A 26721-nucleotide genomic window follows, 5' to 3' on the forward strand; every position below is an offset into this window, starting at 1 on the left:
ATAATCATGGAAGTTGTTAATAAAAATTTGAAGGAAAAAAAAGAATTCTGGTCTCAAAAAGCCTGTCAGAGTCAGGGGGTGGGTGGGTGGGGTATGTGTGTGCACATGAATACATACACACACACGGAAGCCACTTTTCTTTCCTTTTTTAAAAAATATTTTTTTATTTATTTGCAAGCAGAGAAAGATATAAGAGAGACAGACAGAATGGGTGCACCAGGGCCTTCTACTGCTGCAGAGACTCAAGATGCATGAATCATTTTGTGCATCTTACTTCACATGGGTACTGGGGAATCAAATCGAACTCAGGTCATTAGATTCTCCAGACAAGCACCTTAACCACTGAGCAACCTTTCTTTCCTTAACCCTTCCTCCCACACACACACCCCTTCTTTTTAAGGTCTTGTGTAGTACAAACTGACTTCAAATGGGCTATAGAGTTAAGGATGACCTTGAATTTCTAAAGCTCCTGCCTCCAGCTTCAAGTGTGTGCCACACACCATTGCCTGGTCCTTTTTGAGACAAGGTCTCTCATTTGCCTGGAACTCACCAATTAGGATAGACTGGCTGGCCAATGAGCTCTAGGTATGTGCCTGTCTCTATCTCTCCATGACAGTGAATAATCTCATGCAACTACGCCCATGTCTGGCTTTTTTTAAAATTTGTTTGTTTTTTTGAGGTAGGCTCTCACTCTAGCTCAGGCTGACCGGAATTCACTATGTAGTGTCAAACATGGTAAATCCCCCTACCTACCAAGTGCTGGGATTAAAAGTGTGCACAATGCCTGGACCTGGCTTTTTTTTTTTTTTTTTTTTTTTACAAGCAGAGAGGGAGAGAAAGAAGAGGAGGGAGGCAAAGGTAAGAGGATCACTGTGAATTCAAGGCCACCCTGAGATGAAATAGTGAATTCCAGGTCAGCCTGGGCTAGAGCAAGACCCTAACTCAAAGAAAAAAGAAAAGAAAACGAGAGAGAAAGAATGGATGCATCAGGGCCTCCAGCCACTGCAAACAAATTCCAGATGCATACACGACCTTGTGCATCTGGCTTTACATAGGTACTAGGGAATAGATCTCAGGTTGTTAAGCTTTGCAGGCAGCACTCTGACCGCCCAGCTTCTCTCCAGCCCTATGCCTGGCTTTTTTATTTACATTCTAGACATGGAACTCAGGTCCTCATGATTGCAAGGCAAGCACTTTACCAAATGAGCTTCCACCCTAGTCCCCATTTTTCTGACTTTCTATAGGTGACTCAGATTACCAGCCAGGTTTTGTGACCACTGACATTACTTGCACCCTAGTATATTAATCCATTAAAAAAAAAAAAACAACAAGGGACAGCCAGCCGGACGTGGTGGCACATGCCTTTAATTCCAGCACTTGGGAGGCAGAAGTAGGAGGATTGCCATGAGTTTGAGGCCAGCCTGACACTACATAGTGAATTCCAGTCCGGCAAGAACCTACTTCAAGAAAACAAAAAATAAGGAGGGGTTGGGGCGGTGTAGGGGGGCGAGGGAGGAACTTGGGAAGATGACTCTGGTTAAAAGCACTTGTTTGCAAAGATGGCCTGTAGTCAATTCCCAGTATCCATGTGAAGCCAGAGGCACAAAGTGGCACATGCATCTAGGGTTCCTTTGCAAAGGCAAGAACTCCTGGCATTCCCATTCTCTTTCTGTCTCCCTCCTTCCCTCCCTCCCTTCCATCCCTCCCTTTCTCTCTCTCTCTCACCTTGCAATAAATTTAAAAAATATATTTCAATCAAGGATGAAGAGATGGATCAGTGGTTAAGGTGCTTTCCTGACGAATCCTAATGATCCAGGTTTGATTCTCCAGTACCCATGTACCAGATGCACAAAGTGGCACATGCATCCGGAGTTTGTTCGCATTACTAGAGGTTCTGGCATACCCATTCTCTCTTCCTCCCTCCTTTCTTTCTTTCTTTCCCTCCTTCCTCTGTCTCTCAGTTTGTCTCTATCTGCAAATAAAAATACATGTTTTTAAATATTTCAATCAAATTTAAACCAAAAACAATCAGAGGAGGGGTTGGGAAGATGGCTCAGTGAGGAAAGTACTTGCCATACAAACATAAGGACCTTTATTCAGACCCAGCACCCATGTCAATCTTAGTGCTGAGGAGGTAGAGGCAGGAGGATCCCGGGACCTTGCTAAATAAATAGTCTAGCTGAATTGGTGAATTCAGACCCTGTCTCAAAAAATATGGTGGGGGCTGGGAAGATGGATTAACAATTAAGGTGCTTGCCTGCAAAGCCAAAGGGCCCAGATTCAATTCTCCGGGACCCACATAAGCCAGATGCACAAGGTGGTGTATGTGTCTGGAGTTTGTTTGCAATGGCTAGAGGACCTGGTGTGCCCATTCTCTCTCCTTTATATTTGCCTCTCTCTCTCAAATAAATAAATAAAAACATAAATAAATAAATAAGCAAATAAGCTGGAAGGAATTACCTAGTACATTCATGACTCCATAGTGTTTACTGATACCCCAAATGCCCTTAGTGGAATGAGGATGGGAAAGAAGGGCAAAAGATGATAACCTGGAATACAACCAATCTGCAATATGTTCATTTATTAAAGTTCCTAATAAAAGGGGCTGGAGAGTTGGCTCAGTGGCTAAGGCACTTGCCTGCAGAGCCTAGTGACCCAGGCTTAATTCCCCAGTACCCATGTAAAGCCAGATGCACAGAGTGGGGCAATGCACCTGGAGTTTGTTTGCAGAGGCTAGAGGCCTTGGCATGCCCACTTCTACCCCACTTCTCTCTCTCTGTCTCTGTTTGCAATTAAATTTTTTAAAAATGTTTAAGTTCCCAATAAAAAATTATAGTCAGGCATGGTGGTACCGCCTTTAATTCCAGCACCTGGTAAGCAGAGGTAGGAGGATTGCTGTGAGTTCAAGCCCAGCTTGAGACTACACAGTGAATTCCAAGTCAGCTTGGGCTGGAGCAAGACGCCACCTCAAAAAAAAAAAAAAATTTTTTTTTTAATTATAGCACTGGAGAGATGGCTTAGCAGTTAAGGCATTTGCCTGTGAAACCTAAGGACCCTGGTTTGGTTCCCCAGTATCCATGCAAGCCAGCTGCATAAGGTGGCCCGTGTGTCTGGAGTTCGTTTGCAGTGGCTAGAGGCCCTGGTGTGCCTATTCTCTCTCTTTCTGAAATAAGTTAATAATTTTTAATTATAGAAAAAGATTTTATGAATGTCTAAAACAGACATGGAGAGTGATTAGGGAAGACACGTGGCCTCTGCCTGCACATGCACGTATACACACACGCACTGACACTCCTGTACCTACAAGTCTTCAGGACATTTGCTCCTTCTCATCTTCACACCACCAGTGGATTTTTCCTGCCTGCTGAAAATATCCAAGGCATAGCACCTGCTCCCCAGGATTCTCAGGGGTCTGAGCACCCCCCCTTAAAATGGCATGACAAGAAACCATGTGTTCAAGGCATATGTTCAACCTCCAACACCAGAAAGAAAACTTTAAAAAGCTGGGCATGGTGGCACACACCTTTAATCCCAGAACTACCTCCTCTGAGGTAGGAGGATCTCTGTGAGTTTGAAGTCAGCCTGAGACTACATAGTGAATTCCAGGTCACTAGAGAAAGACCCTACCTCAGAAAACTGAAATAAGTTAATTAATTAAATTAAATTAAATTTTACCTTGGTTTTGACCACTTCCTACTCTAATATCAAGAGAATAAATAAAAAAAATTCTTAGCCAGGCATGGTGGTGCACACCTTTAATCCCAGCACTGGGAGGCAGAGGTAGGAGGATCGCCCCAAGTTTGAGGCCACTCTGAGACTACATAGTGAATTCCAGGTCAGCTTGAGCTAGAATGAGATCTTACCTTAAAAAAAAAAATTAATTAATTAATTAATTGAAAATTTAAAAAGCTAGGTGTAATGATCAGAGTTGTCATTCAATTCCATACTAAAGAAAGGGCAATCCCCAGGAGTTAGGATGCAGTGCATCAGACTCCGAACATTTCTGGTGTTCTCAGACCCTGCCCACTCAGAACACACTAGAATAGTCTCCACTGCCTTAGGATGGCCCAGACCCCATTCAGAATTCCTACAAGCCGTCACACTTGCTTAGAACATTCATTCCCATGTCCTCACTTAACTCAGTGGGACACCCAGCTCCCCCACTGAGAGTGCACAACACAGACCTCCCCACGCAGGACACTGGAGGGAGACCTGACTTCCGCGACTCTCGGACAGCCACACTCACTAAGAGGTGTCAGCGCCCCGGCTTAGGGTTACCTCAGGCGCTATGTAGTCTGGGGTTCCGCAGAAAGTGCGGGTTGTGGTCCCTGGGAAGACATTCTCTTTACACATGCCAAAGTCAGTGATCTTGATGTGCCCTTCCGCATCCAGCATCACGTTGTCCAGCTTGAGGTCCCTGGGGGAAGGGGGTGCAGGGAGGAATTGCGGGAGGGGGTATTCAGCAACCTGGAGTGGTACATTGGAATCCCTTCCCCTGTAGGGGTCTGCTCCCCCCCCCACCCCCAGGAACGTCCTTGGTGTTGCTCACCTGTATATGATGCCCTGGTTGTGAAGGAAGAAGAGGCCTATGGCAATTTCTGCCGCGTAGAATCTGGAGGAGAAAGTGGGAGGATGCAGGGTCAGTGGCTGGGACCTACCTGTCCCATAGCCACCATCCCTCTCCTCTCCCTCGCCGAGACTCACGCTGCGTGGGGCTCCTTAAACTTGCCCAACTGCTGAATGTGGTACATTAAATCGCCTCCGGTGACGTACTCCATCACGAAATACAGGCGATCCTGGGGAGTGGGCGTGGCTTAGAGGCAGGAATACACCCAACTGGACAGGCCAGAGTCCTTTCCTGCCCACTCAAGACAGATATGGAAGGCTCTGGATCCAGTCAAAGAAAATCCAGAGGAAGTGGCCACACCCACTGGAGAATCTTTTCAGCCCCTTCCATTCCTGGCTACTCCAATTATCAGCTCTTCTGGCCCACCTGGAAGACCCACAGTATTCCTCAGAAATGCAGGAACATGTTGGGCGTGGTGGTGCAAGCCTTCATCTCAGCATTTGGGAGGCTGAGGTAGGAGGGCTGCTGTGAGTTTGAGGCCACCCTGAGACTACATAGTGAATTCCAGATCAGCCTGGGCTAGTGTGAAACCCTACCTCAAAAAACAAGAAAGAAAGAGAGAGAGAGAGAGAGAGAGAGAGAGAGAGAGAGAGAGAGAGGAAGGAAGGAAGGAAGGAAGGAAGGAAGGAAGGAAGGAAGGAAGGAAGGAAGGAAGGAAGGAAGGAAGGAAAGAAAGAAGAAAGAAGGAAGGAAGGAAAGAAGAAAAGAAAGGAAAAAGAAAAAGAAAAAGAAAGAAGAAATCGGGGCTGGAGAGAAGGCTTAGTGGTTAAGCACTTGCCTGTGAAGCCTAAGGACCCGGGTTCAAGGCTCGATTACCCGGTACCCACTTAAGCCACATGCACAAGATGGCGCATGCATCTGGAGTTAATTTACAGTGGCTGGAGGCCCTCGTGCGCCCATTCCCCCTCTCTCTGCCTCTTTCTCTCTGTCTGTGGCTCTCAAATAAATAAATAAAAATTTAAAAAATTTAAAAAGAGAAAGAAATCAAGAAATCCAGGAACACAAAGTATCTTTCTACAAACTCCCCGGCTCCCTTCCTCTCTCCCACTCCCTCCCCTCCCTTCCTCTCCCCCCCCTCTCTTTCTCTCTTTCTCTCTCTCTCTCTCTCTCTCTCTCTCTCTCTCACACACACACACACACACACACACACACACGTAATTCTGACTACTGAGAAACAAAGGTAGTCAGGCAATAGTTTTTAGCCCAGGAAGTTCACCTGGTTCAGTCAGAGCTCCAGGAAGTAAAGTCACACCCCCTTCCCGAACCCTGAAGGGAGCACCCCGTTTATGACTCATTCTTCACTCAGAATCCAAAAGCGGTGAGATCACGATTCATAATCCAGTTACAATGGGCATGCTCACTCAGGAGACATTCCCATTCACGGGCTCCTGGACTCAAAATTCCAGAACGCTGGCTATAAGCACTAGAGGCTGAGCTCACAAAAGCAACAGGCATCCTGGCCATGCCCACTGCGGATCCCATCCCTTTGGCCACGTCCCCACAACTCCTGCAACTGACCCCCCCACCCCCCCACACACTCCGGAGACCCTTCCTTTGGCCACGCCCCCGCGGTTCCAGCAACCTGGCCACGCCCACTGGGTCCAGGTTACACCCTTCTTTTCTTACTGGGGTCTGGAAGGTGGAATGCAGCTGCGTGAGAAAGTGGGGCCGGCCTCCAGGACCTCGACCCCCCAGAGCCAGCACACGCTTCTCCACCAGGGTACAGTCCACGTCATCGTCCTGAACGATCACGTCTTTTTTCAGGATCTTGATAGCATACAGCTCATCGGAGCCCCTGCGCTCAGCCAGCATCACCTAGGGACGGAAGTCCAAAAGGGCCAGTGCATTTAGAAAACTCAGCGTGGCGAGGCCTTTGCCCCCACGTTTCAGGGAGCGAGGCTTTTACTCTCGCGCTCAGGGTTGGGGAATTGAGGTGCCCTAAGGACTTATCCCTTCTGTATACCACTCCTCTCCCAGGCTAACGCCATGTGGGCAGCCCAGTTTATCCTGCCCCCACTAAGGACCTTCCAGGGATCTAGAAATTCAACCTCCCTGCCCACATTCCCTTTCCCCCAGAATCCAACCTTTCCAAAACTGCCTTTCCCTAGAACCATGAGGAAGCTGAAGTCGGAGATATGTAAGCGTCCTGGGCTGGCCCCGAAGAAGCCACGCTTGGAGTCCGTGGGGCTAGGCGATGGAGAAGGGATGGGGGAGGAAGAGGGGCCCATCCGCACTCGCTGTGAGAAAGGGGAGAGGAGAGATCCAGCCACAGTCAGATTTTCAGACAAGGATAAGGGGATGTCCCCAAGCGACACAGCATCCAAGTAGGGAAAGGACAGGGCGAGGCAAAGGAGGAGGAGGAGCCCGCGTGGTGGCACACACCTTTAATCCCAGAACTCGGGAGGCAGAGGTAGGAGGATCTCCAAGAGTTCAAGGCCACCCTGAAACTACATAGTGAATCCCAGGTCAGCCTGGGCTAGAGCGAGACCCTACCTCGAAAAACCAAAAATAAATAAGAAGGAAACAGAGTACTCCCACTCTGTGTTTGAGAGGAGAGGAAGGGGAAGGGAGAGAAGAAACGGATGGAATGAAGAAGAAAGAGAAGGAAGGAAGAAGGCAGAAAAACCATCTTCTTCGACTCTCCATAGCCTATATTTTTTCAAGGCAGCGTTTCACTCTAGCCCAGGCTGACCTGGAGCTCACTCGGTAAGTGCCAGGTTGGCGTTGAACTACACAGCAATTCTCCTTCCTCTGCCTCCTGAGTGCTGGGATGAAAGGCGTGCACCACCAAGCCTGATTTAGAGGATTTAACTAACTCCGGCTAATGATATGCTATACCTTTGAAAAGCTTGCTATCATTCCCATTTCGCAGAGGAGAAAGTGGCACAGAGACATTCAACCATTTGGTCAAAGTCACAAAGTGGGTAAATCACAAGGCACAAAGGCAGATATTAAACCCAAACAGTTCAGATCTACAGCCTTCCTCCTATTAGCCTCAAAGCTAGATTCCTGGGAGGTGTTCTGATTCTGAAAATCTGGGGTGGGGGTCAACAACCTGCACGTGGCAGTGTGCTCCGCTGCTATGCCCGGTGTCTCCAGCTTTTCCTGCTCTGGCCTCCAGGACCAGGGAGGAGGTAAATGACTGAACTACTTCAAGGCTCCTATCCACGTCCCTCTCCTGCCACTGCTGCCCTTTCTAATTCATTCTCTGCTCAGCAGGAAGAAGGGCTGATTTAAAAATAAATAAACCAGGTCATGTCTCCCCTATGCTTTCAAAGCCTCTGATGGCTTCTTCGTGCATTAAGGTTTGATTCTGTGTGGTTTCAAGACCAGGCTCTAATGCTCCTTAGGTTAGGTCCCCTCCCTGCTGCTTCTGCCCTTCCTAAGCACAGCACCCTGGCTTCATTAAACCCCACTTGGAGGCCTTAGGAGGTGATGGGCAGTCTTCCTGAAAGCTCCCCTGTCCCCTTCCCTCCCAGCTATTTCTCAAACATCTGTTAGACCTGGATTAGATAGATGCTGTCCTGGCTTCACAGCTTTCTTCTGTTTTTTTTAACTTTTTTTGTTTATTTTTACTTATTTATTTGAAAGCAACAGACAGAGAGAGACAGAGGCAGAGAGAAAGACAGAGAGAGAGAATGGGCATGCTGGGACCTCCAGCCACTGCAAACACACTCCAGATGCATGCACCCCCTTGTGCATCTGGCTAACGTGGGTCCTGGGGAATCGAGCCTTGAACCAGGGTCCTTAGGCTTCACAGGCAAGTGCTTAACCACTAAGCCATCTCTCCAGCCCAACTTTCTTCTATTTTATGAGGCTCGGTGGTCTCCTTGCTACCATGGACAGACCCGTGGCAGTCCTCCGTGATTTGATAGTCCTCACCAGGGGTAGAGGTCCTGGCACGCCCATTCATCCTCTCTCTCTCCCACTCACTCTCAAATAAATGAATAAAAAATAAATACATTTTTTAAAATATATGTATATTTCTTTTGCATGTGTGTGTGCATGCATGTGGAAGTGAGAAGTTGACATGAGTGTCTTCCTCAGTTGCTCTCCATTTTATTATTTATGTTTATTTATTTGAAAGGAGAGAAAATGGGCATACCAGAGCCTCTAGCTGCTGCAAATGAACTCCAGATGCATGCACCACTTTGTGCATCTGGCTTCACGTGGGTACTGAGAAATCAAACCTGGGTCATTAGGTTTGCAGGCAAATGCCTTAAGTGCTGAGACTCTGACATTATTATTATTATTATTATTATTTTGGTTTTTTGAGGTAGGGTCTTGATCTAGCCCAAGTTGACCTGGAATTCACTATGCAGTCTCAGGCTGGCCTCAAACTCACAACAATCCTCCTACCTCTGCCTCCTAAGTGCTGGGATTAAAGGCATGTGCCACCATACCCAGCCTGATTTTTTAAAAATATATTTTATTTATATATTTGGGAGAGAAAGAGAGAGGAGAAGGACGTAGAGCCTCCAGTCACTGCAATCAAACTCCAGACGCATGCGCCCCCCCCTTGTGCATCTGGCTTACATGAGTCCTGGAGAATCGAACCGGGATCCTTTGGCTTTGCAGGCAAACACCTTAACCACTAAACCATCTCCCCAGCCCCTGCTTTTACTTTTTGGTTTGTTTGTTTTTTGCTTTTTTGAGGTAGGGTCTCACTCTAGCTCAGGCTGACCTGGAATTCAGTATGTAGTCTCAGGGTGGCCTCGAACTCATGGCGATCCTCCTACCTCCGCCTCCCAAGTGCTGGGACTAAAGACATGCGCCACCACGCCCAGCTTCACTTTACTTTTTGAGACAGGGTCTCCTGTCGAGGGTACAGGTGAACATGCGGCTCACAGGCTGGGCTCCGGAATCTGTCTTTCCACTGCTGGGATGACAGGCGCATCCACCGTGCCAGCCTTTGTAAGAGGACTGGGGCCCCGAGTCAGGTCCGAGTGCTTGTGCAGCAAACACCTACCCACTGAGCCATCTCCCCAACCGCTCTTCTTTCCTGACTTTTCTTTGTTCTTTAAGATAGGATCTCAGGTAGCCCAGGCTACCCTCAAGCTTCGTATGTAGTCAAGGATAACCTGGAACTCCTGATCTTTCAGCGTCTACCTCCCAAAGTCTGAGGTTTTGGGCATGCACAAACACTTCCACCGTTGCCTCCCTCTGTCTACTCTGCGTAGAGCCTGTAGTATGGTTAATCTCAAAATCATCTCTAGACACCCTTCTGCCCAGAACCCTCCCCTCTCACTTGGCTTAAAAGCCAAACTTCAGGGCCTCAAGAGATGGCTTAGCAGTTAAGACCTTACCTGAAAAGCACAAGGACCAAGGTTCAACTCCCCGGAATCCTCATAAGCCAGACACACAAGGCAACACATGAGCACAAGGGGGCGCACGTGTCTGGAGCTTGACTGCGGTGGCTAGAGGCCCCGGCATGCCAATTTTCTCTCTCAAAAAAAAAAAATTTAAGCCAAAATTCCCATGAGGGGTGACAAGATACCTCCTTCTCTGCCTCCACCTCCTTTCACACCCTACTTTTCCTTGTTCCAACTTCAAGGTCCTTGCTGCTCCCCATCCTCCCAGCCAGTCCCAGCCACCTCAGGAGCCTGTGCATGCCCTACCTTCTGCCGCAAGGCCCTTCTCCAGGGATCCTCCCTCATTCTCTTGCCTCATTTAGGTCTTTGCCCAACAGTTACTTTCTCAGGGAATCCATTCTGCTTACTGTAACTAATATCAAATATCACCAGTATTCCTGGTTCTAGTCAACGCTCTACTCCTTATCACCATCACCTTTTAACACATCACCATGTGCATTTTAAAAATAAGACTGGAGTCTGAACCCTCATGAATGCTAGAAAACACTTACACCGCTGAACCACACCCCAGCCCCTCACTGCGGATTCTAGACAAGTGCTCTACTCCTGAGCCAAGCCCCAGACCTCACTGTGGATGCAAGGAAGGAGCTCTCTGACTGAGCCACGCCCCCAGCTCTTCACTGTGATTCTAGTATGTGCTCTACTGCTGAACTGCATCATTAGCACATGTTTTACATTGTGAGACAAGGTCTAATTTGCCCACAGTGTCCTTGAACTCACTCTGTATTCCAGGTAAGCCTTGAACTTGTGATCTTTCTGGCTCAGTCTCTCAAGTAGCAGGGATTACGGGTCTGGCTTCCTGCATTTATTTATTTTTTTATTTATTTATTTATTTTTTTTTTGTTTTTCGAGGTAGGGTCTCACTCTAGCCCAGGCTGACCTGGAATTCACTATGGAGTCTCAGGGTGGCCTCGAACTCACGGCGATCCTCCTACCTCTGCCTCCCAAGTGCTGGGATTAAAGGCGTGCGCCACCACACCTGGCATCCTGCATTTATTTTGAGTCATGTCTTCCATCATGTGTGACTCTCATGGAGGGAGGGGAAGACATTTTTGTCTTGTTCCTGGCTGCATAGAGATCCCCAGGGACTAGAGCCATGCTTTGCACAAGTGGTGCTGAGCAGATTTTTTTTTTTTTTTTTGAGGTTTTGAGGTAGGGTATCACTCTAGCCCAGGCTGACCTGAAATTCACTATGTAGTCTCAGAGTGGCCTCAAACTCACAGCAATCCTCCTACCTCTGCCTCCTGAGTGCATGCACACCACACCTGGCCTTACTTTTTTGAAATAGTAAAAAAAAAAAAAAAAACTTCCTTCCTCCTACCCTCCCCCCTTTCCCTCTCTTTCTTTTTCCTTCCCTTCCTCCCACCTTCCCTCTCTAGGAAGCCGTCCTGACTCTTAGGCTACACCAGCTCCCTGGTGCCGGAGCTATTTACACAACCACACACACATTCTTGTTCTTAAAGTCTGTGGCAGCCTTCTCCACTACAGAGGAGCCCCAGGGAATGGCCTGATTCTATTTTCAATGGGCCTGGCTAGTTCCATGCTTCGGGAAATAGTGTTCGATGATTGAATGAACAGAGAAGAGTCTCATCCAGAGAAAGACAGAAAAAAAAAAAAAAAAACCTCAAAGCACAGGGGCTGGAGAGATGGCTCAGCAGTTAAGGCACTTGCCTGCAAAGCCTAAGGACCCAAGTTCGATTCACCAGTACCCACATATAAAGCCAGATGCACACGGTGACACATGCATCTGGAGTTCATTTGCAGAGGCTAGAGGCCCTACCTAGCACATCCATTCATTCCCCTCCCCTCACCTCTTTTTTTTCTTCTCTCAAATAAATAAATAAAACATTTAAAAACAACTCAGGGGCTAATGCATGGGTCGCTACCCTAGAGAGGCCCTCCTTGAGCACCCAGCCTCCAGTATGGGTTAGTGACTCCTCCAGGCCTCTTCATGCCCCATGCCACCTCTCACTTAGCCTGCCTTAGACAGTCACTAGGATTATTCAACAAGCATGGGTGGATTTGGCACACAGTATGTGCTTAGTCCATGAATACAGAAGTGAAGACAGAGCAAGCAGACAGAAGAGGGACACATAAGGAGACAGACACATATGGAAAAGAATTCTTCATTTGATGTCTCAGTTCCACTCACCTCATACAATTCCAAGGGGTAATTACAGGCCTGTGGGGAGAAGAAAGCTGCAGTCAGGACCCATAAAGAGATAGATGATTACCCTAGAGCAGGGTCCTTAACAGCCCACACCATGGGGATGGAGAACTACAATTCCCTTCAGACTGTGAGGCCAAAGCTCCCTAGAAGAGCAGAGGAAGGAGCCCTGGGGTCTTCTGGGAATTGTAGTCCGAGGACCAGTGGTCCACCACGGATAGAAGGCAGAGCCAGCTCAGAACTGGGGTAGACTGGGCTGGGCTCCCCTGGGGGAAGCCGGTTGGGGTACCTCAAACTTCTGGAGGAGGCTGCAGTTGTCAGCATCGGCCACCGGCACATTGTAATATTCACCCTCCTCCTGGTTCAGTAACTTGTACCTGACATACAGACGGAGACCAGGGCCGGGCAGGGGTAGGAGGAAGTGGGGCACCCATGGGAAGGCAGAGACATCCAAAGGGAGGAAAGTGACACAGAAAGACAGACACAGAGATGGAGAGAGAGAAAGAGTGAGATAAGGAGAGGGGGGAAAGGAAAGTGGAGGAGGAGGAAGAAGAGGAAAAAGAGGAGAAGGGAGGGGAAGGATGGGGGAGGAAGGCTGCTGGAAGGTAAGGGAAAGGTGGTGGCCCAAAGGAGAGACCACACATGGAGAGAGGAGAGGAGGTCACATCAGTGTCCCCCAGCAGCCCAGCCCTAGGCCTCACCATCCATCCACAGGGGCCTTGAGCAGCTCTGAGACACCAAAAGACATGGCACCCATAAAGTCATTTCGGGAAGTTCTATCCCAATCCCACACCTCCACGCTGAGCCGGCGCTCCACATCCCCAGGCTTCAGGTTGCTGCCGGAAATGTGGAAAGAGAGTGAGGGGCCAGCCCGTGGCTCCCGGCTTCCCCACCCTGGGTGCTGGAGGCTTCCCCACTCCCACTCTTCACAGAGGCAGTCTCCCCCCACATGGCTATCATGAGTAAACTTAGTTTGCAGTCCTAGCTATCTCAGGCTCCCTCCATCCTTGCTCCCCCAATTCTTGGCTGTCCGTTCCTGTCTCCAGTTTTTGCTCTGTACCTCCTCTCCCTGGGTGTTTGTCCCCAGGTCTTTCTGGCTTCTCTTTGTCCTTGCCACTCCCCCAGTCACTACCCCTACCTCTGTCTTTTTCTTTCCCTCTCCCCCTCTTTCCCTGTTTTCCCCCTTCTTCCTCTCATGTGTGGTGTGTATATGTGTGTAAGCATGTTTGTATATGTGATATGTATGTGTGTGTGTGTGTATAAGCCAGAGGACAATCTCAGGTGTCATACCTCAGTCTACTACCCACCTGTTTTTTTTTTAAAAATACTTTATTTTTACAGCCAGGCATAGTGGCGCATGTCTTTAATCCCAGCACTTGGGAGGCAGAGGTAGGAGGATCGCCATGAGTTGGAGGCTACCCTGAGACTACATAGTGAATTCCAGATCAGCCTGGGCTAGAGCAAGACCCTAACTCAACAAAAAATCCTTTTTTTTTTTTTTTAATTTTTGGGCTGGAGAGATGGCTCAGCACTGAAGGAGCATACCTGTGAAGCTTAAGGACCCACGTTCAATTCTCCAGGTCCCACATAAGCCAGATGCACATGGTGGCACATGCATCTGGAGTTTCTTTGCAGTGGCTAGAGGCCCTGGTGCACCCATTCTCTCTCTTTCTCTCTTTCTCTCTCTCTCCCCCCTCCCTCTCTCTGTCTCTAATAAAAAAGTAAAAATAGCCGGGTGTGGTGGCACACGCCTTTAATCCCAGCACTCGGGAGGCAGAGGTAGGAGGATCTCCGAGAGTTCGAGGCCACCCTGAGACTACATAGTGAATTCCAGGTCAGCCTGAGCCAGAGTGAGACCCTACCTGGAAAAACCAAAAAAAAAAAAAAAAAGTAAAAATAAAAACCATTGAAAAATAATTTACTTTTATTTATTTACTTGAGAGAGAAAGAAAGAAAGAGAGAGAGAGAATGGGCAAAACAGGGCCTCTAGCCACAGCAAATGAACTCCAGATGCATGCAACAACATGTGCATCTGGCTTATGTGGGTACTAAGGAATCAAACCTGGGTTCTTAAACTTTGTAGGCAAATGCCTTAAACACTAAGCCATCTCTCTAGCCCCTATCCACCTATTTTTAAATAAAATATTTGTAGGGCTGGAGGTGGCTCAGCTATTAAGACACTTATCTGCAAAGCCTAAAGACCTGGGTTCATCTGGCTTTACATGGGTACTGGGGAATTGAATCTGGGCTGTCAGACTTTGCAAGAAAGTGCCTTTAACTGCTGAGCCAACTCTCCAGCCCCATCAACTACTTCTTGAGACAGGGTCTGTTATTGGCCTGGAGCTCACCAGTTAAGCTCTTGGCCAGTGCTGAGATCCACCCCACCTCACTTGGTATTATCATTTGGATGCTAGGGATCGAACTTAGATTCTCATGCTTGCTAGGCAAGCACTTTACCCACTTAGCCATCTCTCCAGCCTCTCTTTTAGTTTTTAGAGACAGGGGTTGAGGCTGGAGAGATGGCCTAACAGTTAAGCGCTTGCCTGTGAAGCCTAAGGACCCCGGTTCGAGGCTCGATTCCCCAAGACGCACGTTAGCCAGATGCACAAGGGGGCGCACGCGTCTGGAGTTCGTTAGCAGAGGCTGGAAGCCTGGTGTACCCATTCTCCCTCCCTCCCCCCCCTCTCTCTTTCTCTCTCTGTAGCACTCAAATAAACAAATAAAAATGAAACAAAAATTTTTTTAAAATAAATAAATAAATAAACAAAGAAAATAATTAGAGACAGGGTCTATTTAGCCCAGGATGGCCTCAAACTCACAGTCCTTCATGTCTCAACCTCTAGTTGTTAGGAGTCCCGCAGTCAGCGCCTTGCCCCATCTCGTGCTACTCTGTTCTCCTGTGTCATTGTCTCTGTCATTCTGTCTCTTCTGCCTTTCTTCTAAAGCTTTCCTCTTTTTTCTCTTCTGGACTCTTTCTTCTTCCTCTGGTTCTCTTTTTCTCTCTAGCTCTCTTCTCCTGTTCAGACCAGCTCGCTGCATCCATCTGCCTGTCCTCTGAACCTGCTTTTGGCAATCCCCTGCTTCTGCCTCCCCAAGTACTAGGGTTATGGGTGTGGACACTTGACTTTGACTTTCTTTTTTTCTGAGGCATAGTCCCCCTCTCCCCCAGACTGACCTGGAATTCACTATGTATTCGCAGGCTGGCCTCAAACTCACAGTGATCCTCCTACCTCTGGAGTGCTAGGATTAAAGGTGTGTGTCACCACATCTGTCTTCTTTTCTTTTTTTCCTTTCTTCTTCTTCTTCTTTTGAGACAGGGCTTCATGCACTCCAGGCTGATCTTAAACTTGTTATGTAGCCAAAAGGGGTCTTGAAGTCCTGATCCTCATGTCCTCCACCTCCTTCCTAGGTGCTGAGATTACAGCTTGTGCCACTAAGCCTCGATTATGCAGTGTTGGGGAATCAAACCCAAGGTCTAATGTCTACTGAGCAAGAAGCCTATCAACTGAGCTACAGTCTAACCCTGGCTGCTTTTTGAGAGCCTGCCTTACTTGCTGTCTGCCTCTCCTCGATCTACCGCTCACTCTGACATGGAGGGCACAGAGCAAGATCAAAGACATACGTTTGTCTCTCAGCTTCCCTCCCCTCAGTCAGTCCACTCTTTCCCTCAATCACTCCATTCTTTTCTCCCACCTTCTTCTGCCTCTGGGACTTCCCTCTAATCTAACACCCCCTTCCCCAGCTTCTCTGTGGGATTGTGTGGGCCGTGAGGACCCTCGCATCCTTCTCTGGCAGTCATCACAACACGAGAGCTCACAACACAAAGGTCTCGTTCCACACGGGGTTGAGCGTGGCTTTCACCGTCCGAGTCTTCTGTTTCGTCAGGTTCCGAGGGTCTGGGATGAGCTTCAGTTTCACGTAGGGATCAGACAGACCATTGGGGTCCATAGGAATGAGATTCCTGGCCTCACCAACTGAAGGGGGAAAGCGAGGGAGGATCACTTGAATCAGAGACCCAAGAAGAGGCCCCCAGCCCTTCTCTGGTCAGCCATCAAGAATTCAAGCTTTAGAGGTAAAGGCACTTGCCAGCAAAGCCAAAGGACCCAGGTTCAATTCCCCAGGACCCACACAAAGCCTCAGGTGGCACATATGTCCGGAATTCATCTGCACTGGCTAGTAGGCCCTGGCGAGCCCATTCTCTCTTCCCCTCTCTTAAATAAATAAAATATATTTTAAAAATACAGGCATGGTGGCACTAGCCTTTAATCCCAGCACTTGGGAGGAGGATCACTGTGAGTTCGAGGCCACCCTGAGACTACATAGTGAATTCCAGGGCAGCCTGGGCTAGATGGAGACCCTACCTCAAAAAAAAAAAAAAAAAAAAAAAGGAAAGAAAGAAAAAGAACTCAAGCTTGCTTTCCTTTCTTGTAGTCGCTTACCTCTCCAGCACCAGAAGACAGGGAGGGCATAAGGTCCTTTTCCCCAACCAGTGCCCAGCAGACCTAAAGCTCCTTTCTGAACCTTGTTACTGCTTCCTAAACCTAATCCCTCACGAAAACAGGTCCTATCTCACCTGACCCTCCCTTCTCAAGCGTCCTGACACCATTAGCGGCCATTAAGTAGCCCTAGAAGGCCAGGAGTGGTGGATCACTCCTGTTAATACCAGCGCTCTGGAAGTTGAAGGAAGAGGATCAGGAGTTCAAAACCAGCCTCAGTTACATGAGATGGGAGACCAAGCTGGGCTGCAAGACGCCAGGTCGGGGAAAGCCAATGCTAGAGGCCCGGCTTGGACCATAAGGGGCGTGGCTAGGTGGAGCCCAGAAGTGTGGGTGGCACTTGCAGAGGGAGGAGTGTGGACCCCCTGGGTGGGCTCCGCCCGGCCGACCCCGGTCCAGGCGGGGGCGTGGCCGGGGCAGTGGCCTCACCGGTGATGTGAATCTCGTCGGCGGTGGGAGCCCGGATCTCCAGCTGCAGGCGCCCGCGGCGCTCCGTGTGGTCCACGCCGCACAGCGAGGGCACGCTGCGAACACAGCGTCGGTGCACGTTCATCTCGCAGCCTGGCGGGACAAAACCGGCAGATATAGCGCTTCCAAGCACGGTCCCCTCAAGCGCACGCTGCGTTCCGCGGAGCCCCAGACCTTGCTCTGCGGTCCAAGGCTCCCCCAAAGCGTACTCACAGGAGCACTTCATGCCCTGGTGCACCAGCCCGTAGAGAAGCGAGCCGCAGTGGTCGCAGAACGTGGGGCTGCTGTAGCTGTGCAGGCGGAACTTGTGTTTGTTGCGGGGGTCCTAGGGGAGAGGAGAGCCACTCAGGGGGGGTGTCAGAGGTGGGGGAGGGTCCCAAAACCCCGAGAAGGGATTTTTTGTTTGTTCTTCGAGGAAGAATCTCGCTCTAGCCCAGGTTGATCTGGAATTAACTCACAGCAATCCTGCTACCTCTGCCTCCCGAGGGCTGGGATTAAAGGCCTGCGCCACCACGCCCAGCTTTTTTTTTTGTTGTTGTTGTTGTTTTTAAATGCAGGGTCTCCTGTATCCCAGGCTGGCCTTGAACTCCCTGTAGCCAAGTATGACCTTGGATTTCTTTCGTTCGTTTGTTTTTCGAGGTAGGGTCTCGCTCTAGCTCGGGCTGACCTGGAATTCACTCTGTCCCAGGGTGGCCGCAAACTCATTATGATCCTTCCAACTTCTGCCTCCCAAGTGCTGGGATTAAAGGCAGGCTCCACCACGCCCGTCTTTGTCCTTTAATTTCTGATTCCCCTGCCTCCATATCCCAAGACTGGGATTACAGGTATGGTTAATGCGGTACTGGGGACTGAACCCAGGACTTCGTGCATGCTACGCAATTACTCTTGAGTTTTATCACCAGCCCGAGAGACGTTTGAACTCTTCTTCCTTAAACCTTGCTCTCTCAGTCTGTCTGGTACTCCATCTCACTCATTTAATTCTAGGGGTATTAGATGGACATCCACTTGTGTCAGGCCAAAAAAAAATTTTTTTTTTTTAGTGCTGGGACCCAGAACTTAATGCAATCAGGAGCTTATCATGTGGTGTTTTATAATGCAGGTAGGCAGAATCTACAAACACAGTAAATAAAAATGTGGCGCCTAAAAACTACATATATGAAGCCTGTCGGGGTGGCACACACCTTTAATCCCAGCACTCCAGAGGCAGAGCAGGAGGATTGCTATGAGTTGAAGGCCAGCCTGGGACAATGTAGTAAGTTCCAGGTCAGCCTGAGCTAGAGTGAGACCCTTGAAAAACAAATAAAGGTATGAGGAATGGTTTCAGGTGCTCAGGAGGAAAATGGAGCAGGGATAGGAACCACCAGAAGTTGGAGATTAAAATGGACCTGGTGGCACACACCTATAATCCCAGCTACCCTGGATGCTGAGTCAGGAGGATTGACAGTTCAAGGCCACCCGGAGCTGCTAGTAAATTCAAGGTCAGCCTTGGTAACTTAGTGAGACCCTGTGTCAAATTTTCAAAAAAGGGCTGGGCAGGATGTCGCACGCCTTTAATCCCAGAACTTGGGAGGCATAGGTAGGAGGATTGCTGTGAGTTCAAGGCCACCCTGAGACTACATAGTGAATTCCAGGTCAGCATGGACTACAGACAGACCCTACCTCGGAAAAAAAAAAAAAAAAAATTAAGGAGCTGGGAGTGTAAGTCGGTGGTAAAGTGCTTGTCTACCACACATGAGGCTGTGGACTCATTCTCAGTACTGTGAAAGGACAGGATGTGAGAAGGAACGGAGGGAAAGGAGGAGAAGGAGAAGAAAGAAGAAGAGGAGATGAGGAAAAAGAAGAGGAGGAAAAGAAATAGCAGTTATTGTTGTTGAACTTGTTTGAAACTTGAAATCTGAACTTCAGTGGTCAGGGAAGATCTTACTAGCAAGGCACATTTTGGTAGAAAATGAAGGAGAACTTCTCACATCCCTCCTGCCCCTATTCCACCCCCCCCCACCCCCGCCCAGTTGTTCTGTGAAGACCTGTGGCCCTACTGAATGTCAGGGTATTCAGTGGCAGCCACTGCAGTATCTTCTCTGAGCCCTGTGTGAGACGGGACAGTAGACACCCAGGACTCCCAGCAGGACTCCGCATGTGAGATGAGCTCGCTACTGTGACTGTGTCTGCAGTTATTACAGCTGTGGTTATCATGAAAGATTTTATAGCCTGCTCTGAATAGTGTTGTGTTTAAATAACAGCTAGGCCACCTCCCAGCTGTGCAATTCCGAGAAAATTCATTCCCAGTTTTGAGCCGCAGCGTCCTCCCCTGTCAAATAAAAATAAACAATCTGTACCTTGAAACAATTCTAAATTTCCAGGGTCCAATTGTGCTTGAATTTAGGATACCAGGAAAGGACCTCCCTCTCCTCACTCTCAGGGTAATGTGTGGTTATTAAGAAATTTGTAGGGCTGGAGAAATGGCTTAGCAGTTAAGGTGCTTGTTTGCAAAGCCAAAAGACCCAGATTCAATTACCCAGGACCCACATAAACTAGATGCACAAGGTGGCACATGTATCTGGAGTTTGTTTGCAGCAGCTAGAGGCCCTGGCATGCCCATTCTCTCTCCCTCTGTCTGTCTGTCTGTCTCTCTCAAGTAAATAAATAAATTCATGCTGTGTGAGAATGAAAATACTTAGTAGCAGAGGCCAGTAAGTTAAAAAGGAGACATAAAGGAAAGAGAAAGGAAGGGAGGAGGGTACTTAATAGGTTGATATTGTATATATGTAGGTACGATGATTGTGATGGGGAGGGGATATGATGGAGAATGGAATTTCAAAGGAGAAAGTGGGGGGAGGGAATTAACATGGGATATTTTTTTATAATCATGGAAAATGCTAATAAAAATTTAAAACAATAAAAATATTTTTAAAAATTCATGTAGTTCTTTCCTTTTTACTTTCCTTCCTTCCTTCCTTTCATTCGTTCATTCATTCTTTTTTTTTCTTTCTTCCTGAGGTGGGCTGACCTCAAACTCACTGTGTAGCTGAGGATGACCTTGTACCTGTTTTTAATTCCACTTCCTGAGCACAGGGATTGCAGGTGCGTACCACCAGGCTTGGTTTTATGTAGCACTGGGGATGGAACTCAGGGCCTTTGTGCAACAACCAAGCTGCATCCCAAAGCCAATACTGTCCCCTAAGAAAGCACTGAAAGAACTTAGATAAAGGGAGAAATTTTAGGATAGTCTTTGGCTCTCATTTATTTTAGTGGGGTTTCTATTTTGAAAATAAACCGTGGGATGTGCTCACTCCTGTTACTCAGTCTGCAGTTCAGTGGTTGGTCAGGGAAAGTCTTAACTGCCCGCACTTGGGTAGACCATGAAGGAGATGAGGGCTTCCCCCACCCCTCCTGTGCCTCTCAGCAGTTGCTCTCAAATATAAATGTATGTGTGTATGTATGTAATGTGTTTGGTTTGGGGAAGGCGTCAGGGGTAGACATATCTTGTTCAACGGTCTGTGCCTTTAGAGATCTACCTGAGATTAGGGGTATAGCTCAGCGGTCGAGGCTTGCCTAGCCTCGTACAAGGCCCTGTCAATCTCCAGTATGGGGGGAGAGGCTCTTTCCCTGACTCTCAGCAGAGCACCCGACATGTAAGCTATTTACAGACAGAAGCTGTTACTCTTTCCAAAGTGAAAGTCCCTAATACCAAGGAGAAAGGGGGCCTGGAAAGATTGCTCAGAGGTTAAGGTGCTTCCCTGCAAAGCCTAAGAACCCTGGTTTGATTCCTCAATACCACAAGGTGGCACAAGTGTCTGGAGTTCATTCATCACAGTGGCTAAAGGGCCTGGTGTGCCCATTCTCTCTCTCTCTCTCTCTCTCTCTACTCTATCTGCCTTTCTCTCTCTCAAATAAATAAAACCCCAGCCCAGCAGGGGAGCAAAGACCCCAGAATCAAAAAAGCGCTGCAAGCTCTGAAAATAGTAAAATGAGACTCTGGCTTGAAAACACAGGCATGGTGGTGCACACCTTTAATCCCAGCATCCTGAAGGCAGAGGTAGGAGGAGGGGGGCTGTGAGTTCAAGACCACCCCCAGGGTACATAGTGAATTCCAGAACAGCCTGGGCTATAGCGAGACCCTCCCTCCAAAAAGCATCTCTCTCCACTGCCTTTTCCTTGAGATAGGGTAGCCCAGACTAGCCTAGAATTTATGATCATCCTGCCTCAGCCTCCTGAGTGCAGCTCCCCTCTTTAAAAAAAAAAAAGAAAAGAAAATTAGCCAGGCGTGGTGGCGCACACCTTTAATCCCAGCACTTGGGATGCAGAGGTAGGAGGATCACCATGAGTTCAAGGCCACCCTGAGACTCTATAGTGAATTCCAGGTCAGTCTGGGCTAGAGTGAAATCCTACCTCAAAAACAAAATTATTTGTAAGCACAGATAGGGAGAGAGAGAAGGGGCATGCCAGGGCCCCTAGCCACTGCAAACAAATTCCAGATGCATATGCCACTCTATGTATGGCTTTATGTAAGTACTGGGGAATCGAACCCTGGACCTTAGGCTTTGCAGGCTAGTGCCTAAACTGCGGAGCCATCACCTCTCCAGTCCATAGCTCCCATGTTTTTAATTGATGAATCCTAAAGTTGTTTCGTGTGTCGCGTTGAACTCTTAGAGATACAGCCTACCTGACTTTATTAACTGTCAACATAAGCCCCAATCTCCTAGATTTGTGCTAGCCCACTCCCTAGCCACTAAACACACTGGATGTTTACACTGAAATCAATTTGGACAAAGTGGAGCTTAGACTTCCGTTCCTCGCTTGATGAAGACCTGCATGTGTTCTCTCCAGCTTCATGTAGTCAGTGGTCACCACTGGACAGTGACCGTGGAAATCATTTCCATCACTGTGGATGGCTCTGCTGGTTACAGCCCCATTTCACAGGGGAGGAGTCTGAGGCTCGATGAGAAAGGGACCGGCTGTACTTGTCAGCTGCAGTCACTCAGAGGCAGGGGCATGGAGGCTGTGAATCTGAGTGTGTGTGTGTGTGTGTGTGTGACTGCAAAGGGGGTCTGTGCAGTACATGGTCTCGCTGTCCCTACATATTCTCCAGCTCCACCATTTCCTAGGTTGGTCCCTTTCACAGGTATCTGCGTTCCTCTCTCTCTCTTCCTGCTTCCAGGCTCCTCTCTTCCACTCTCACTTCTCCGCTCCATTTTTCTCTCTGCTTATGCTTATGCTTATGCGCCTGTGTCTCTGCCTGGATCTGTCTCTTCCTTTGCACCTGTCATTGATCTGTCTCTCTCTTGCTATTTCTCCGTGTGTTGCTCAGGTCCCCGTTTTCTTAAACGTCTTCTCCTCTGGATGGCAGCCTAGACCCTGGCAGCGCTGATCTTTGGTCCCCACAACCCTGCCGCCTCTCTGCCCCCACCTGTGTCTCCAGCCTCCCCCAGGCCCCCTCATGTTACCCCCTTTCCAGGCCAAGGGCAAGGAATCTGGGCCAAACTAGCTCCCTGTATCTCTCCAGCCCCCCTCCCCTCCCAGCCTTAAAAATAGCAAGAGAAATTGGGACGGACGCCGAGGGGGTGAGGGCGGGGACGTGGCCTGAGGAGGCAGAACCAGGTGTCCGGGCACTCACATCCGTCTGGGGGCCCTTCCCAGCTCCTGGACACTCGAAGGTCACGAATTCGTGGCATCGCCGGTGAACCACAAAGCTGCACACTGAAGGTGAGAATCACAGAGATGGGAGGCAGGGAGTGGCCAGGGTGAATCCAGACAGACCCTGACAAACACAAAACTGGAGACAGAAATCCCAGCCAGGCACAGAGAGAGGGGATCCCCACAGACAGAGTCCAACAAGAGAGGAAATCAGAGAGGCTAGCAAACAGAAGCTAGAAACAGCGCAGATGCAGAAACGCAAGGAAGGCATGGATGTCAAGAAAGACACAGCCCACCACGCAGTGACACGGAGCCCCAGGATGCATACACACAGCCCACAGAATCCAGACAGGCAGGGAGAAAGAAAATAGTATCCCTTGCACAAAACAAGACCCTGGCCCACAGAGGTAAGGAAGTAAGAAGGAGTGAAGAGACGGGCTCTGAAGAGAGAAAACAGAAATCCTCAGACACAACTGAGACCAGCAAGTTGGGCAGAAGTGAGTCTGGGGGCGCTGCTCCGGCCCGCCCCCCACCCTGAGTCACTCTGTTCTTAGCAGAGTGGCAGCTGGTGTTGTAGGACTCGCCCCCCTCTCTCTCGGCCCCCACCCGCCCATTAGTGACCCCACCCGGCCTGCCCCTGCCTAGGATGGATGGTGTTGTCATGGCAACAGCAGCCCTGAGGGGGGGGCTTCGACTTTGCATCTCCAGCCCCTTCCCCCTTCAGCTCCCCTTTTCCAAAATCTCCCTGTTCCCATAGAAACAGATTCTCCAAATATCTGTCCCCACCTGGAGCTGGCCGAGGGAGGGGCCCCCAGCGCCACCTCCGCGGTGGCCCTGCCATCAAGAGCTTCCTCCCCACCACAGGCTGTCTCTCTGCCACACCCCCCGCCCCGGGCTCCCCCGCGCCTCTCTGGGGACCCGAGGACACGTGTGTCAGCAGCCTCAGCTGTGAGGCCCCAGCCTGCACCCTCGGAGGGGGGGGGGGGTCCCAGGAGTCCAGTTCCCAGCTCTTACCTTGACATTGCAGGCCCTGTTTCCCAATGCCCCTGGAAGAGGCAAGGATCTGAGGTCAGAGGGGTACCTGGGCCCTCCCACCTTTGAGAAACACAGGTGGTCTGCGGCTTCCCACCCTCACCCAAGTGTCTGACTCATGGCAGCCTCCTAGAACACAGAAAGTGGGGCCCCAGCCTCTCCTCCCTAGGACCCTAGAGTCCAGCTCCCAGCCCCTCCTCCCTCAGACCCAGGAGTCCAGACTCCCAGCCCTCTACCATTCTAGAAACCCCCCCGAGAGGAGCTGTAGTTCCCCTCTACTCATTCCTTGGGGCCAGGGTGTGACCTGACTCTGCACCCCCATTCTCCTCAGGACCCTTCCCAGCCCCCTTCCCTCACCAGATAAAGTCGGTACAGTGACTGCAGAAGGTTGGCTGCTTGAAGAAGCGAGCGGTGAACTTGTGGCTCTTGACTTCGTGGACCACCTTCTGCCTCAGAGCCCCCTTTCTACAAAACAGGGGTCGAGGTCCCCCCTCTGAATCTCCTCCGCCGGGGCCCAGACCTGCCATGGCCCCAGGAACGTAGCAGGCACCAGGATCCTGCCTTCTGGAGGAAACAGGTGGATGGGAGAAGGGACTCGGGAGACTCCGAGGTGAGGAGGAGAGGGGAGAGGCACCTAAAGGTGCGCAGCGTGGGGCAGGGAGCGGCACCCGACGCCGGCTTCTCCGGGGGGAAAGCGGGCGGGTGGGGGCAGAGCGGAAGGCTGGGGCTCCGAGGAGCCGGAGGCACGGGCGGCGGCGACGGGAGCTCCGGCTCCAGCACCTGCTGAAATGTGGGAGCCAGGGGTGGGGGGAGGCGTTGCCATGACGACCGAGGGGGCGGGGTTTCGGCTTAAAGGCGCTCCCTTCCATCACCCCCACCCCCCCCTCGAACACGGGACTGATACCCCTCCCTCCTCTCCACGTGCACACACCCATTCCGGAGGTTGGCTGCAAGCAAGGGACATCCTCTGAGTCTTGTCCCTCCCACCCCTCCAATCTGTCATCCTGCTCCACCCCCGTCTTCCTCCCCCAGTCAGTCGCCTGGGTGGGGTCCTGTTTGGCCCTTGAATCTCCTCTCGGATCTACACGTCTCCATCCTAGCATCTTTTATCAAGAAACTTTCTGTTCAGTGCCATCCATCCATGCACGTTATCTGTGAATGCATCTTCCATCCATCCATCCGTCCGTCCGTCTGTCATCTATCTCCCCACAATGCTATGACCATTGCTCTCTGGGCGCCTAAATTTTTATTGCCATGTCTTCCTATGGGCGTGTCTTTCTTTTGATGTTTCCCCTTTTTCTTGAAAATCGACATCTCTCTCCCTCTTCCCAACCCCCATCGCTAGTTTAAGAACTGTTCCTAGCAGGGTGTGGTGCTTCACGCCTTCATTCCCAGCACTCGCGAGGCAGAGGTAGGAGGATCGCCACCCTGAGACTACATAGTGAATTCCATCCAGGTCAGCCTGGGCTAGAGCGAGACCCTACCTCCAAAAGCAAAACAACGACAAAACTGTTCTTATCTCCATCTCTCTGCCTCTGTCTGTTTTAGTCTTTTCAAAACTACATTCTCGGGTGGTGGAGCACGCCTTTAATCCCAGAATTGGGGAGGCAGAGGTAGGAGGATCGCCATGAGTTTGAGGCCACCCTGAGACTACATAATGAATTCCAAGTCAGCCTGAGCTAAGCTCCCTACTTGGGGGGGGGGGGGCAATTGGCAGCGGGCTTTCGCCAGTTTCTGTATTCCTGTTCCTTGGCCTCTGTCGCCAGGGGGTGCTCTCTCTCCTCTCTGAATATTTGCCTGTCTCTTTCTGCCTGTCCCTTTTCTTAGTCTTTCTGGTCCCCTCATGCCTTGTCCCTCGGAATCTCCCACCATCCGTTTCCCTCTATCTCTGGGGGTGTCTCCCCTCTCCAAGTATCCCTGGCAGTCTCCATCTCTGGGGGGAATCTCACCCCCGGCCCCCCCCCTAAACACTTCTCTAGGTGTCTTCCCCGCTCCGTATCTCCTTGACAACTCTATGCACCCTTCGGGTTTCCCTCCGTTGCGCCCCCCTCTCTCGGGTCACACTGAGGCTTTCCCCAGCTCCTGCACCAGGAATGGTCCAGGCAGGGAAGCAGCCGTTCAACACCACCTACAACCTGGAGCCCGCAGGGGTTGGGGAGGGCTGCGGAGCGCAGTGCATGCCGGAACTTGTAGTCCCAGTCCGAGCGCCGGCCATTCTAGGGACGCAGCAGGAGAACCGCTCTTCCCGGTGTGCTCCGCGGTGGGCAGGGCGCTACGGGCGCGCGGGCGTCCGGACTGCATCAGATGGAACTAAAGACACGTGCTGGGTCGGAATTCCGGAAGCCGAAGGGGAGGTGGGAGAATCCAAGTCAGTTTTTTTTATTTTGTTTTGTTTTGTTTTTCGAGGTAGGGTCTCACTCTAGCCCGGGCTGACCTGGAATTCACTATGTAGTCTCAGGGTGGCCTCAAACTCACAGCGATCCTCCTACCTCTGCCTCCCGAGCGTGCCACGCCAGGCTCCCAAGTCAGTTTTTCAAAACACTCCTCCGTAACAACGTGGAGTCCCCTGGGTCCTTCCTAACTTCGCAGTTTTCCAGGTTGCTTTTGTGGGTGCAGTTGCAAAATGGGGGTGTGTATGATTTTTGGAGAAACTATCTTTGTACTTTAAAATTTACTAGGGCGGATTTCCACAAGGAAGGCAGGTTGGGGGAAAAATCCTTCAGGGGAGGCTGAGAATATAGCTCAATTCAGAGTGCTTGTCTAGCTCACAGGAAACCCTCGGTTTGATCCCCAGTGACATAAAAATCCCACGTAGTGACACAAGCTTGTAATACCAGCACTTAGGAGGTGCAGGCAGGAAGATCAGGAGTTAGATATCATCTTCAGCTACACAGTAAATTTAAAAATTCAAGGCCGGCCTGGACT

The 26721-nt window shown here is 49.9% G+C and overlaps 1 protein-coding gene across 1 annotated transcript in view; it reads right to left on the bottom strand.

The window, feature by feature from the left end:
* Prkcg (protein kinase C gamma) overlaps positions 1–24558 on the bottom strand; it is a 29732-nt gene extending 5174 nt beyond the window's left edge. The window contains exons 1-14 of the mRNA XM_004671573.2: positions 24154–24558; positions 23779–23810; positions 22745–22827; positions 17344–17455; positions 17092–17223; positions 15984–16140; positions 12868–13002; positions 12456–12543; positions 12152–12181; positions 6712–6864; positions 6254–6442; positions 4705–4796; positions 4550–4612; positions 4279–4417 (exon numbers count right to left, since the gene is read on the bottom strand). Coding sequence (XP_004671630.1) covers positions 4279–4417; positions 4550–4612; positions 4705–4796; positions 6254–6442; positions 6712–6864; positions 12152–12181; positions 12456–12543; positions 12868–13002; positions 15984–16140; positions 17092–17223; positions 17344–17455; positions 22745–22827; positions 23779–23810; positions 24154–24323 — 1575 coding nt within the window. The 5' untranslated portion in view covers positions 24324–24558. The remainder of the gene's footprint in view (positions 1–4278; positions 4418–4549; positions 4613–4704; positions 4797–6253; positions 6443–6711; positions 6865–12151; positions 12182–12455; positions 12544–12867; positions 13003–15983; positions 16141–17091; positions 17224–17343; positions 17456–22744; positions 22828–23778; positions 23811–24153) is intronic.
* Positions 24559–26721: the final 2163 nt, after the last annotated feature.

Source organism: Jaculus jaculus, chromosome 14 (assembly GCF_020740685.1).
Source record: "Jaculus jaculus isolate mJacJac1 chromosome 14, mJacJac1.mat.Y.cur, whole genome shotgun sequence".
In the NCBI taxonomy this organism is placed as follows: Eukaryota; Metazoa; Chordata; class Mammalia; order Rodentia; family Dipodidae; genus Jaculus; species Jaculus jaculus.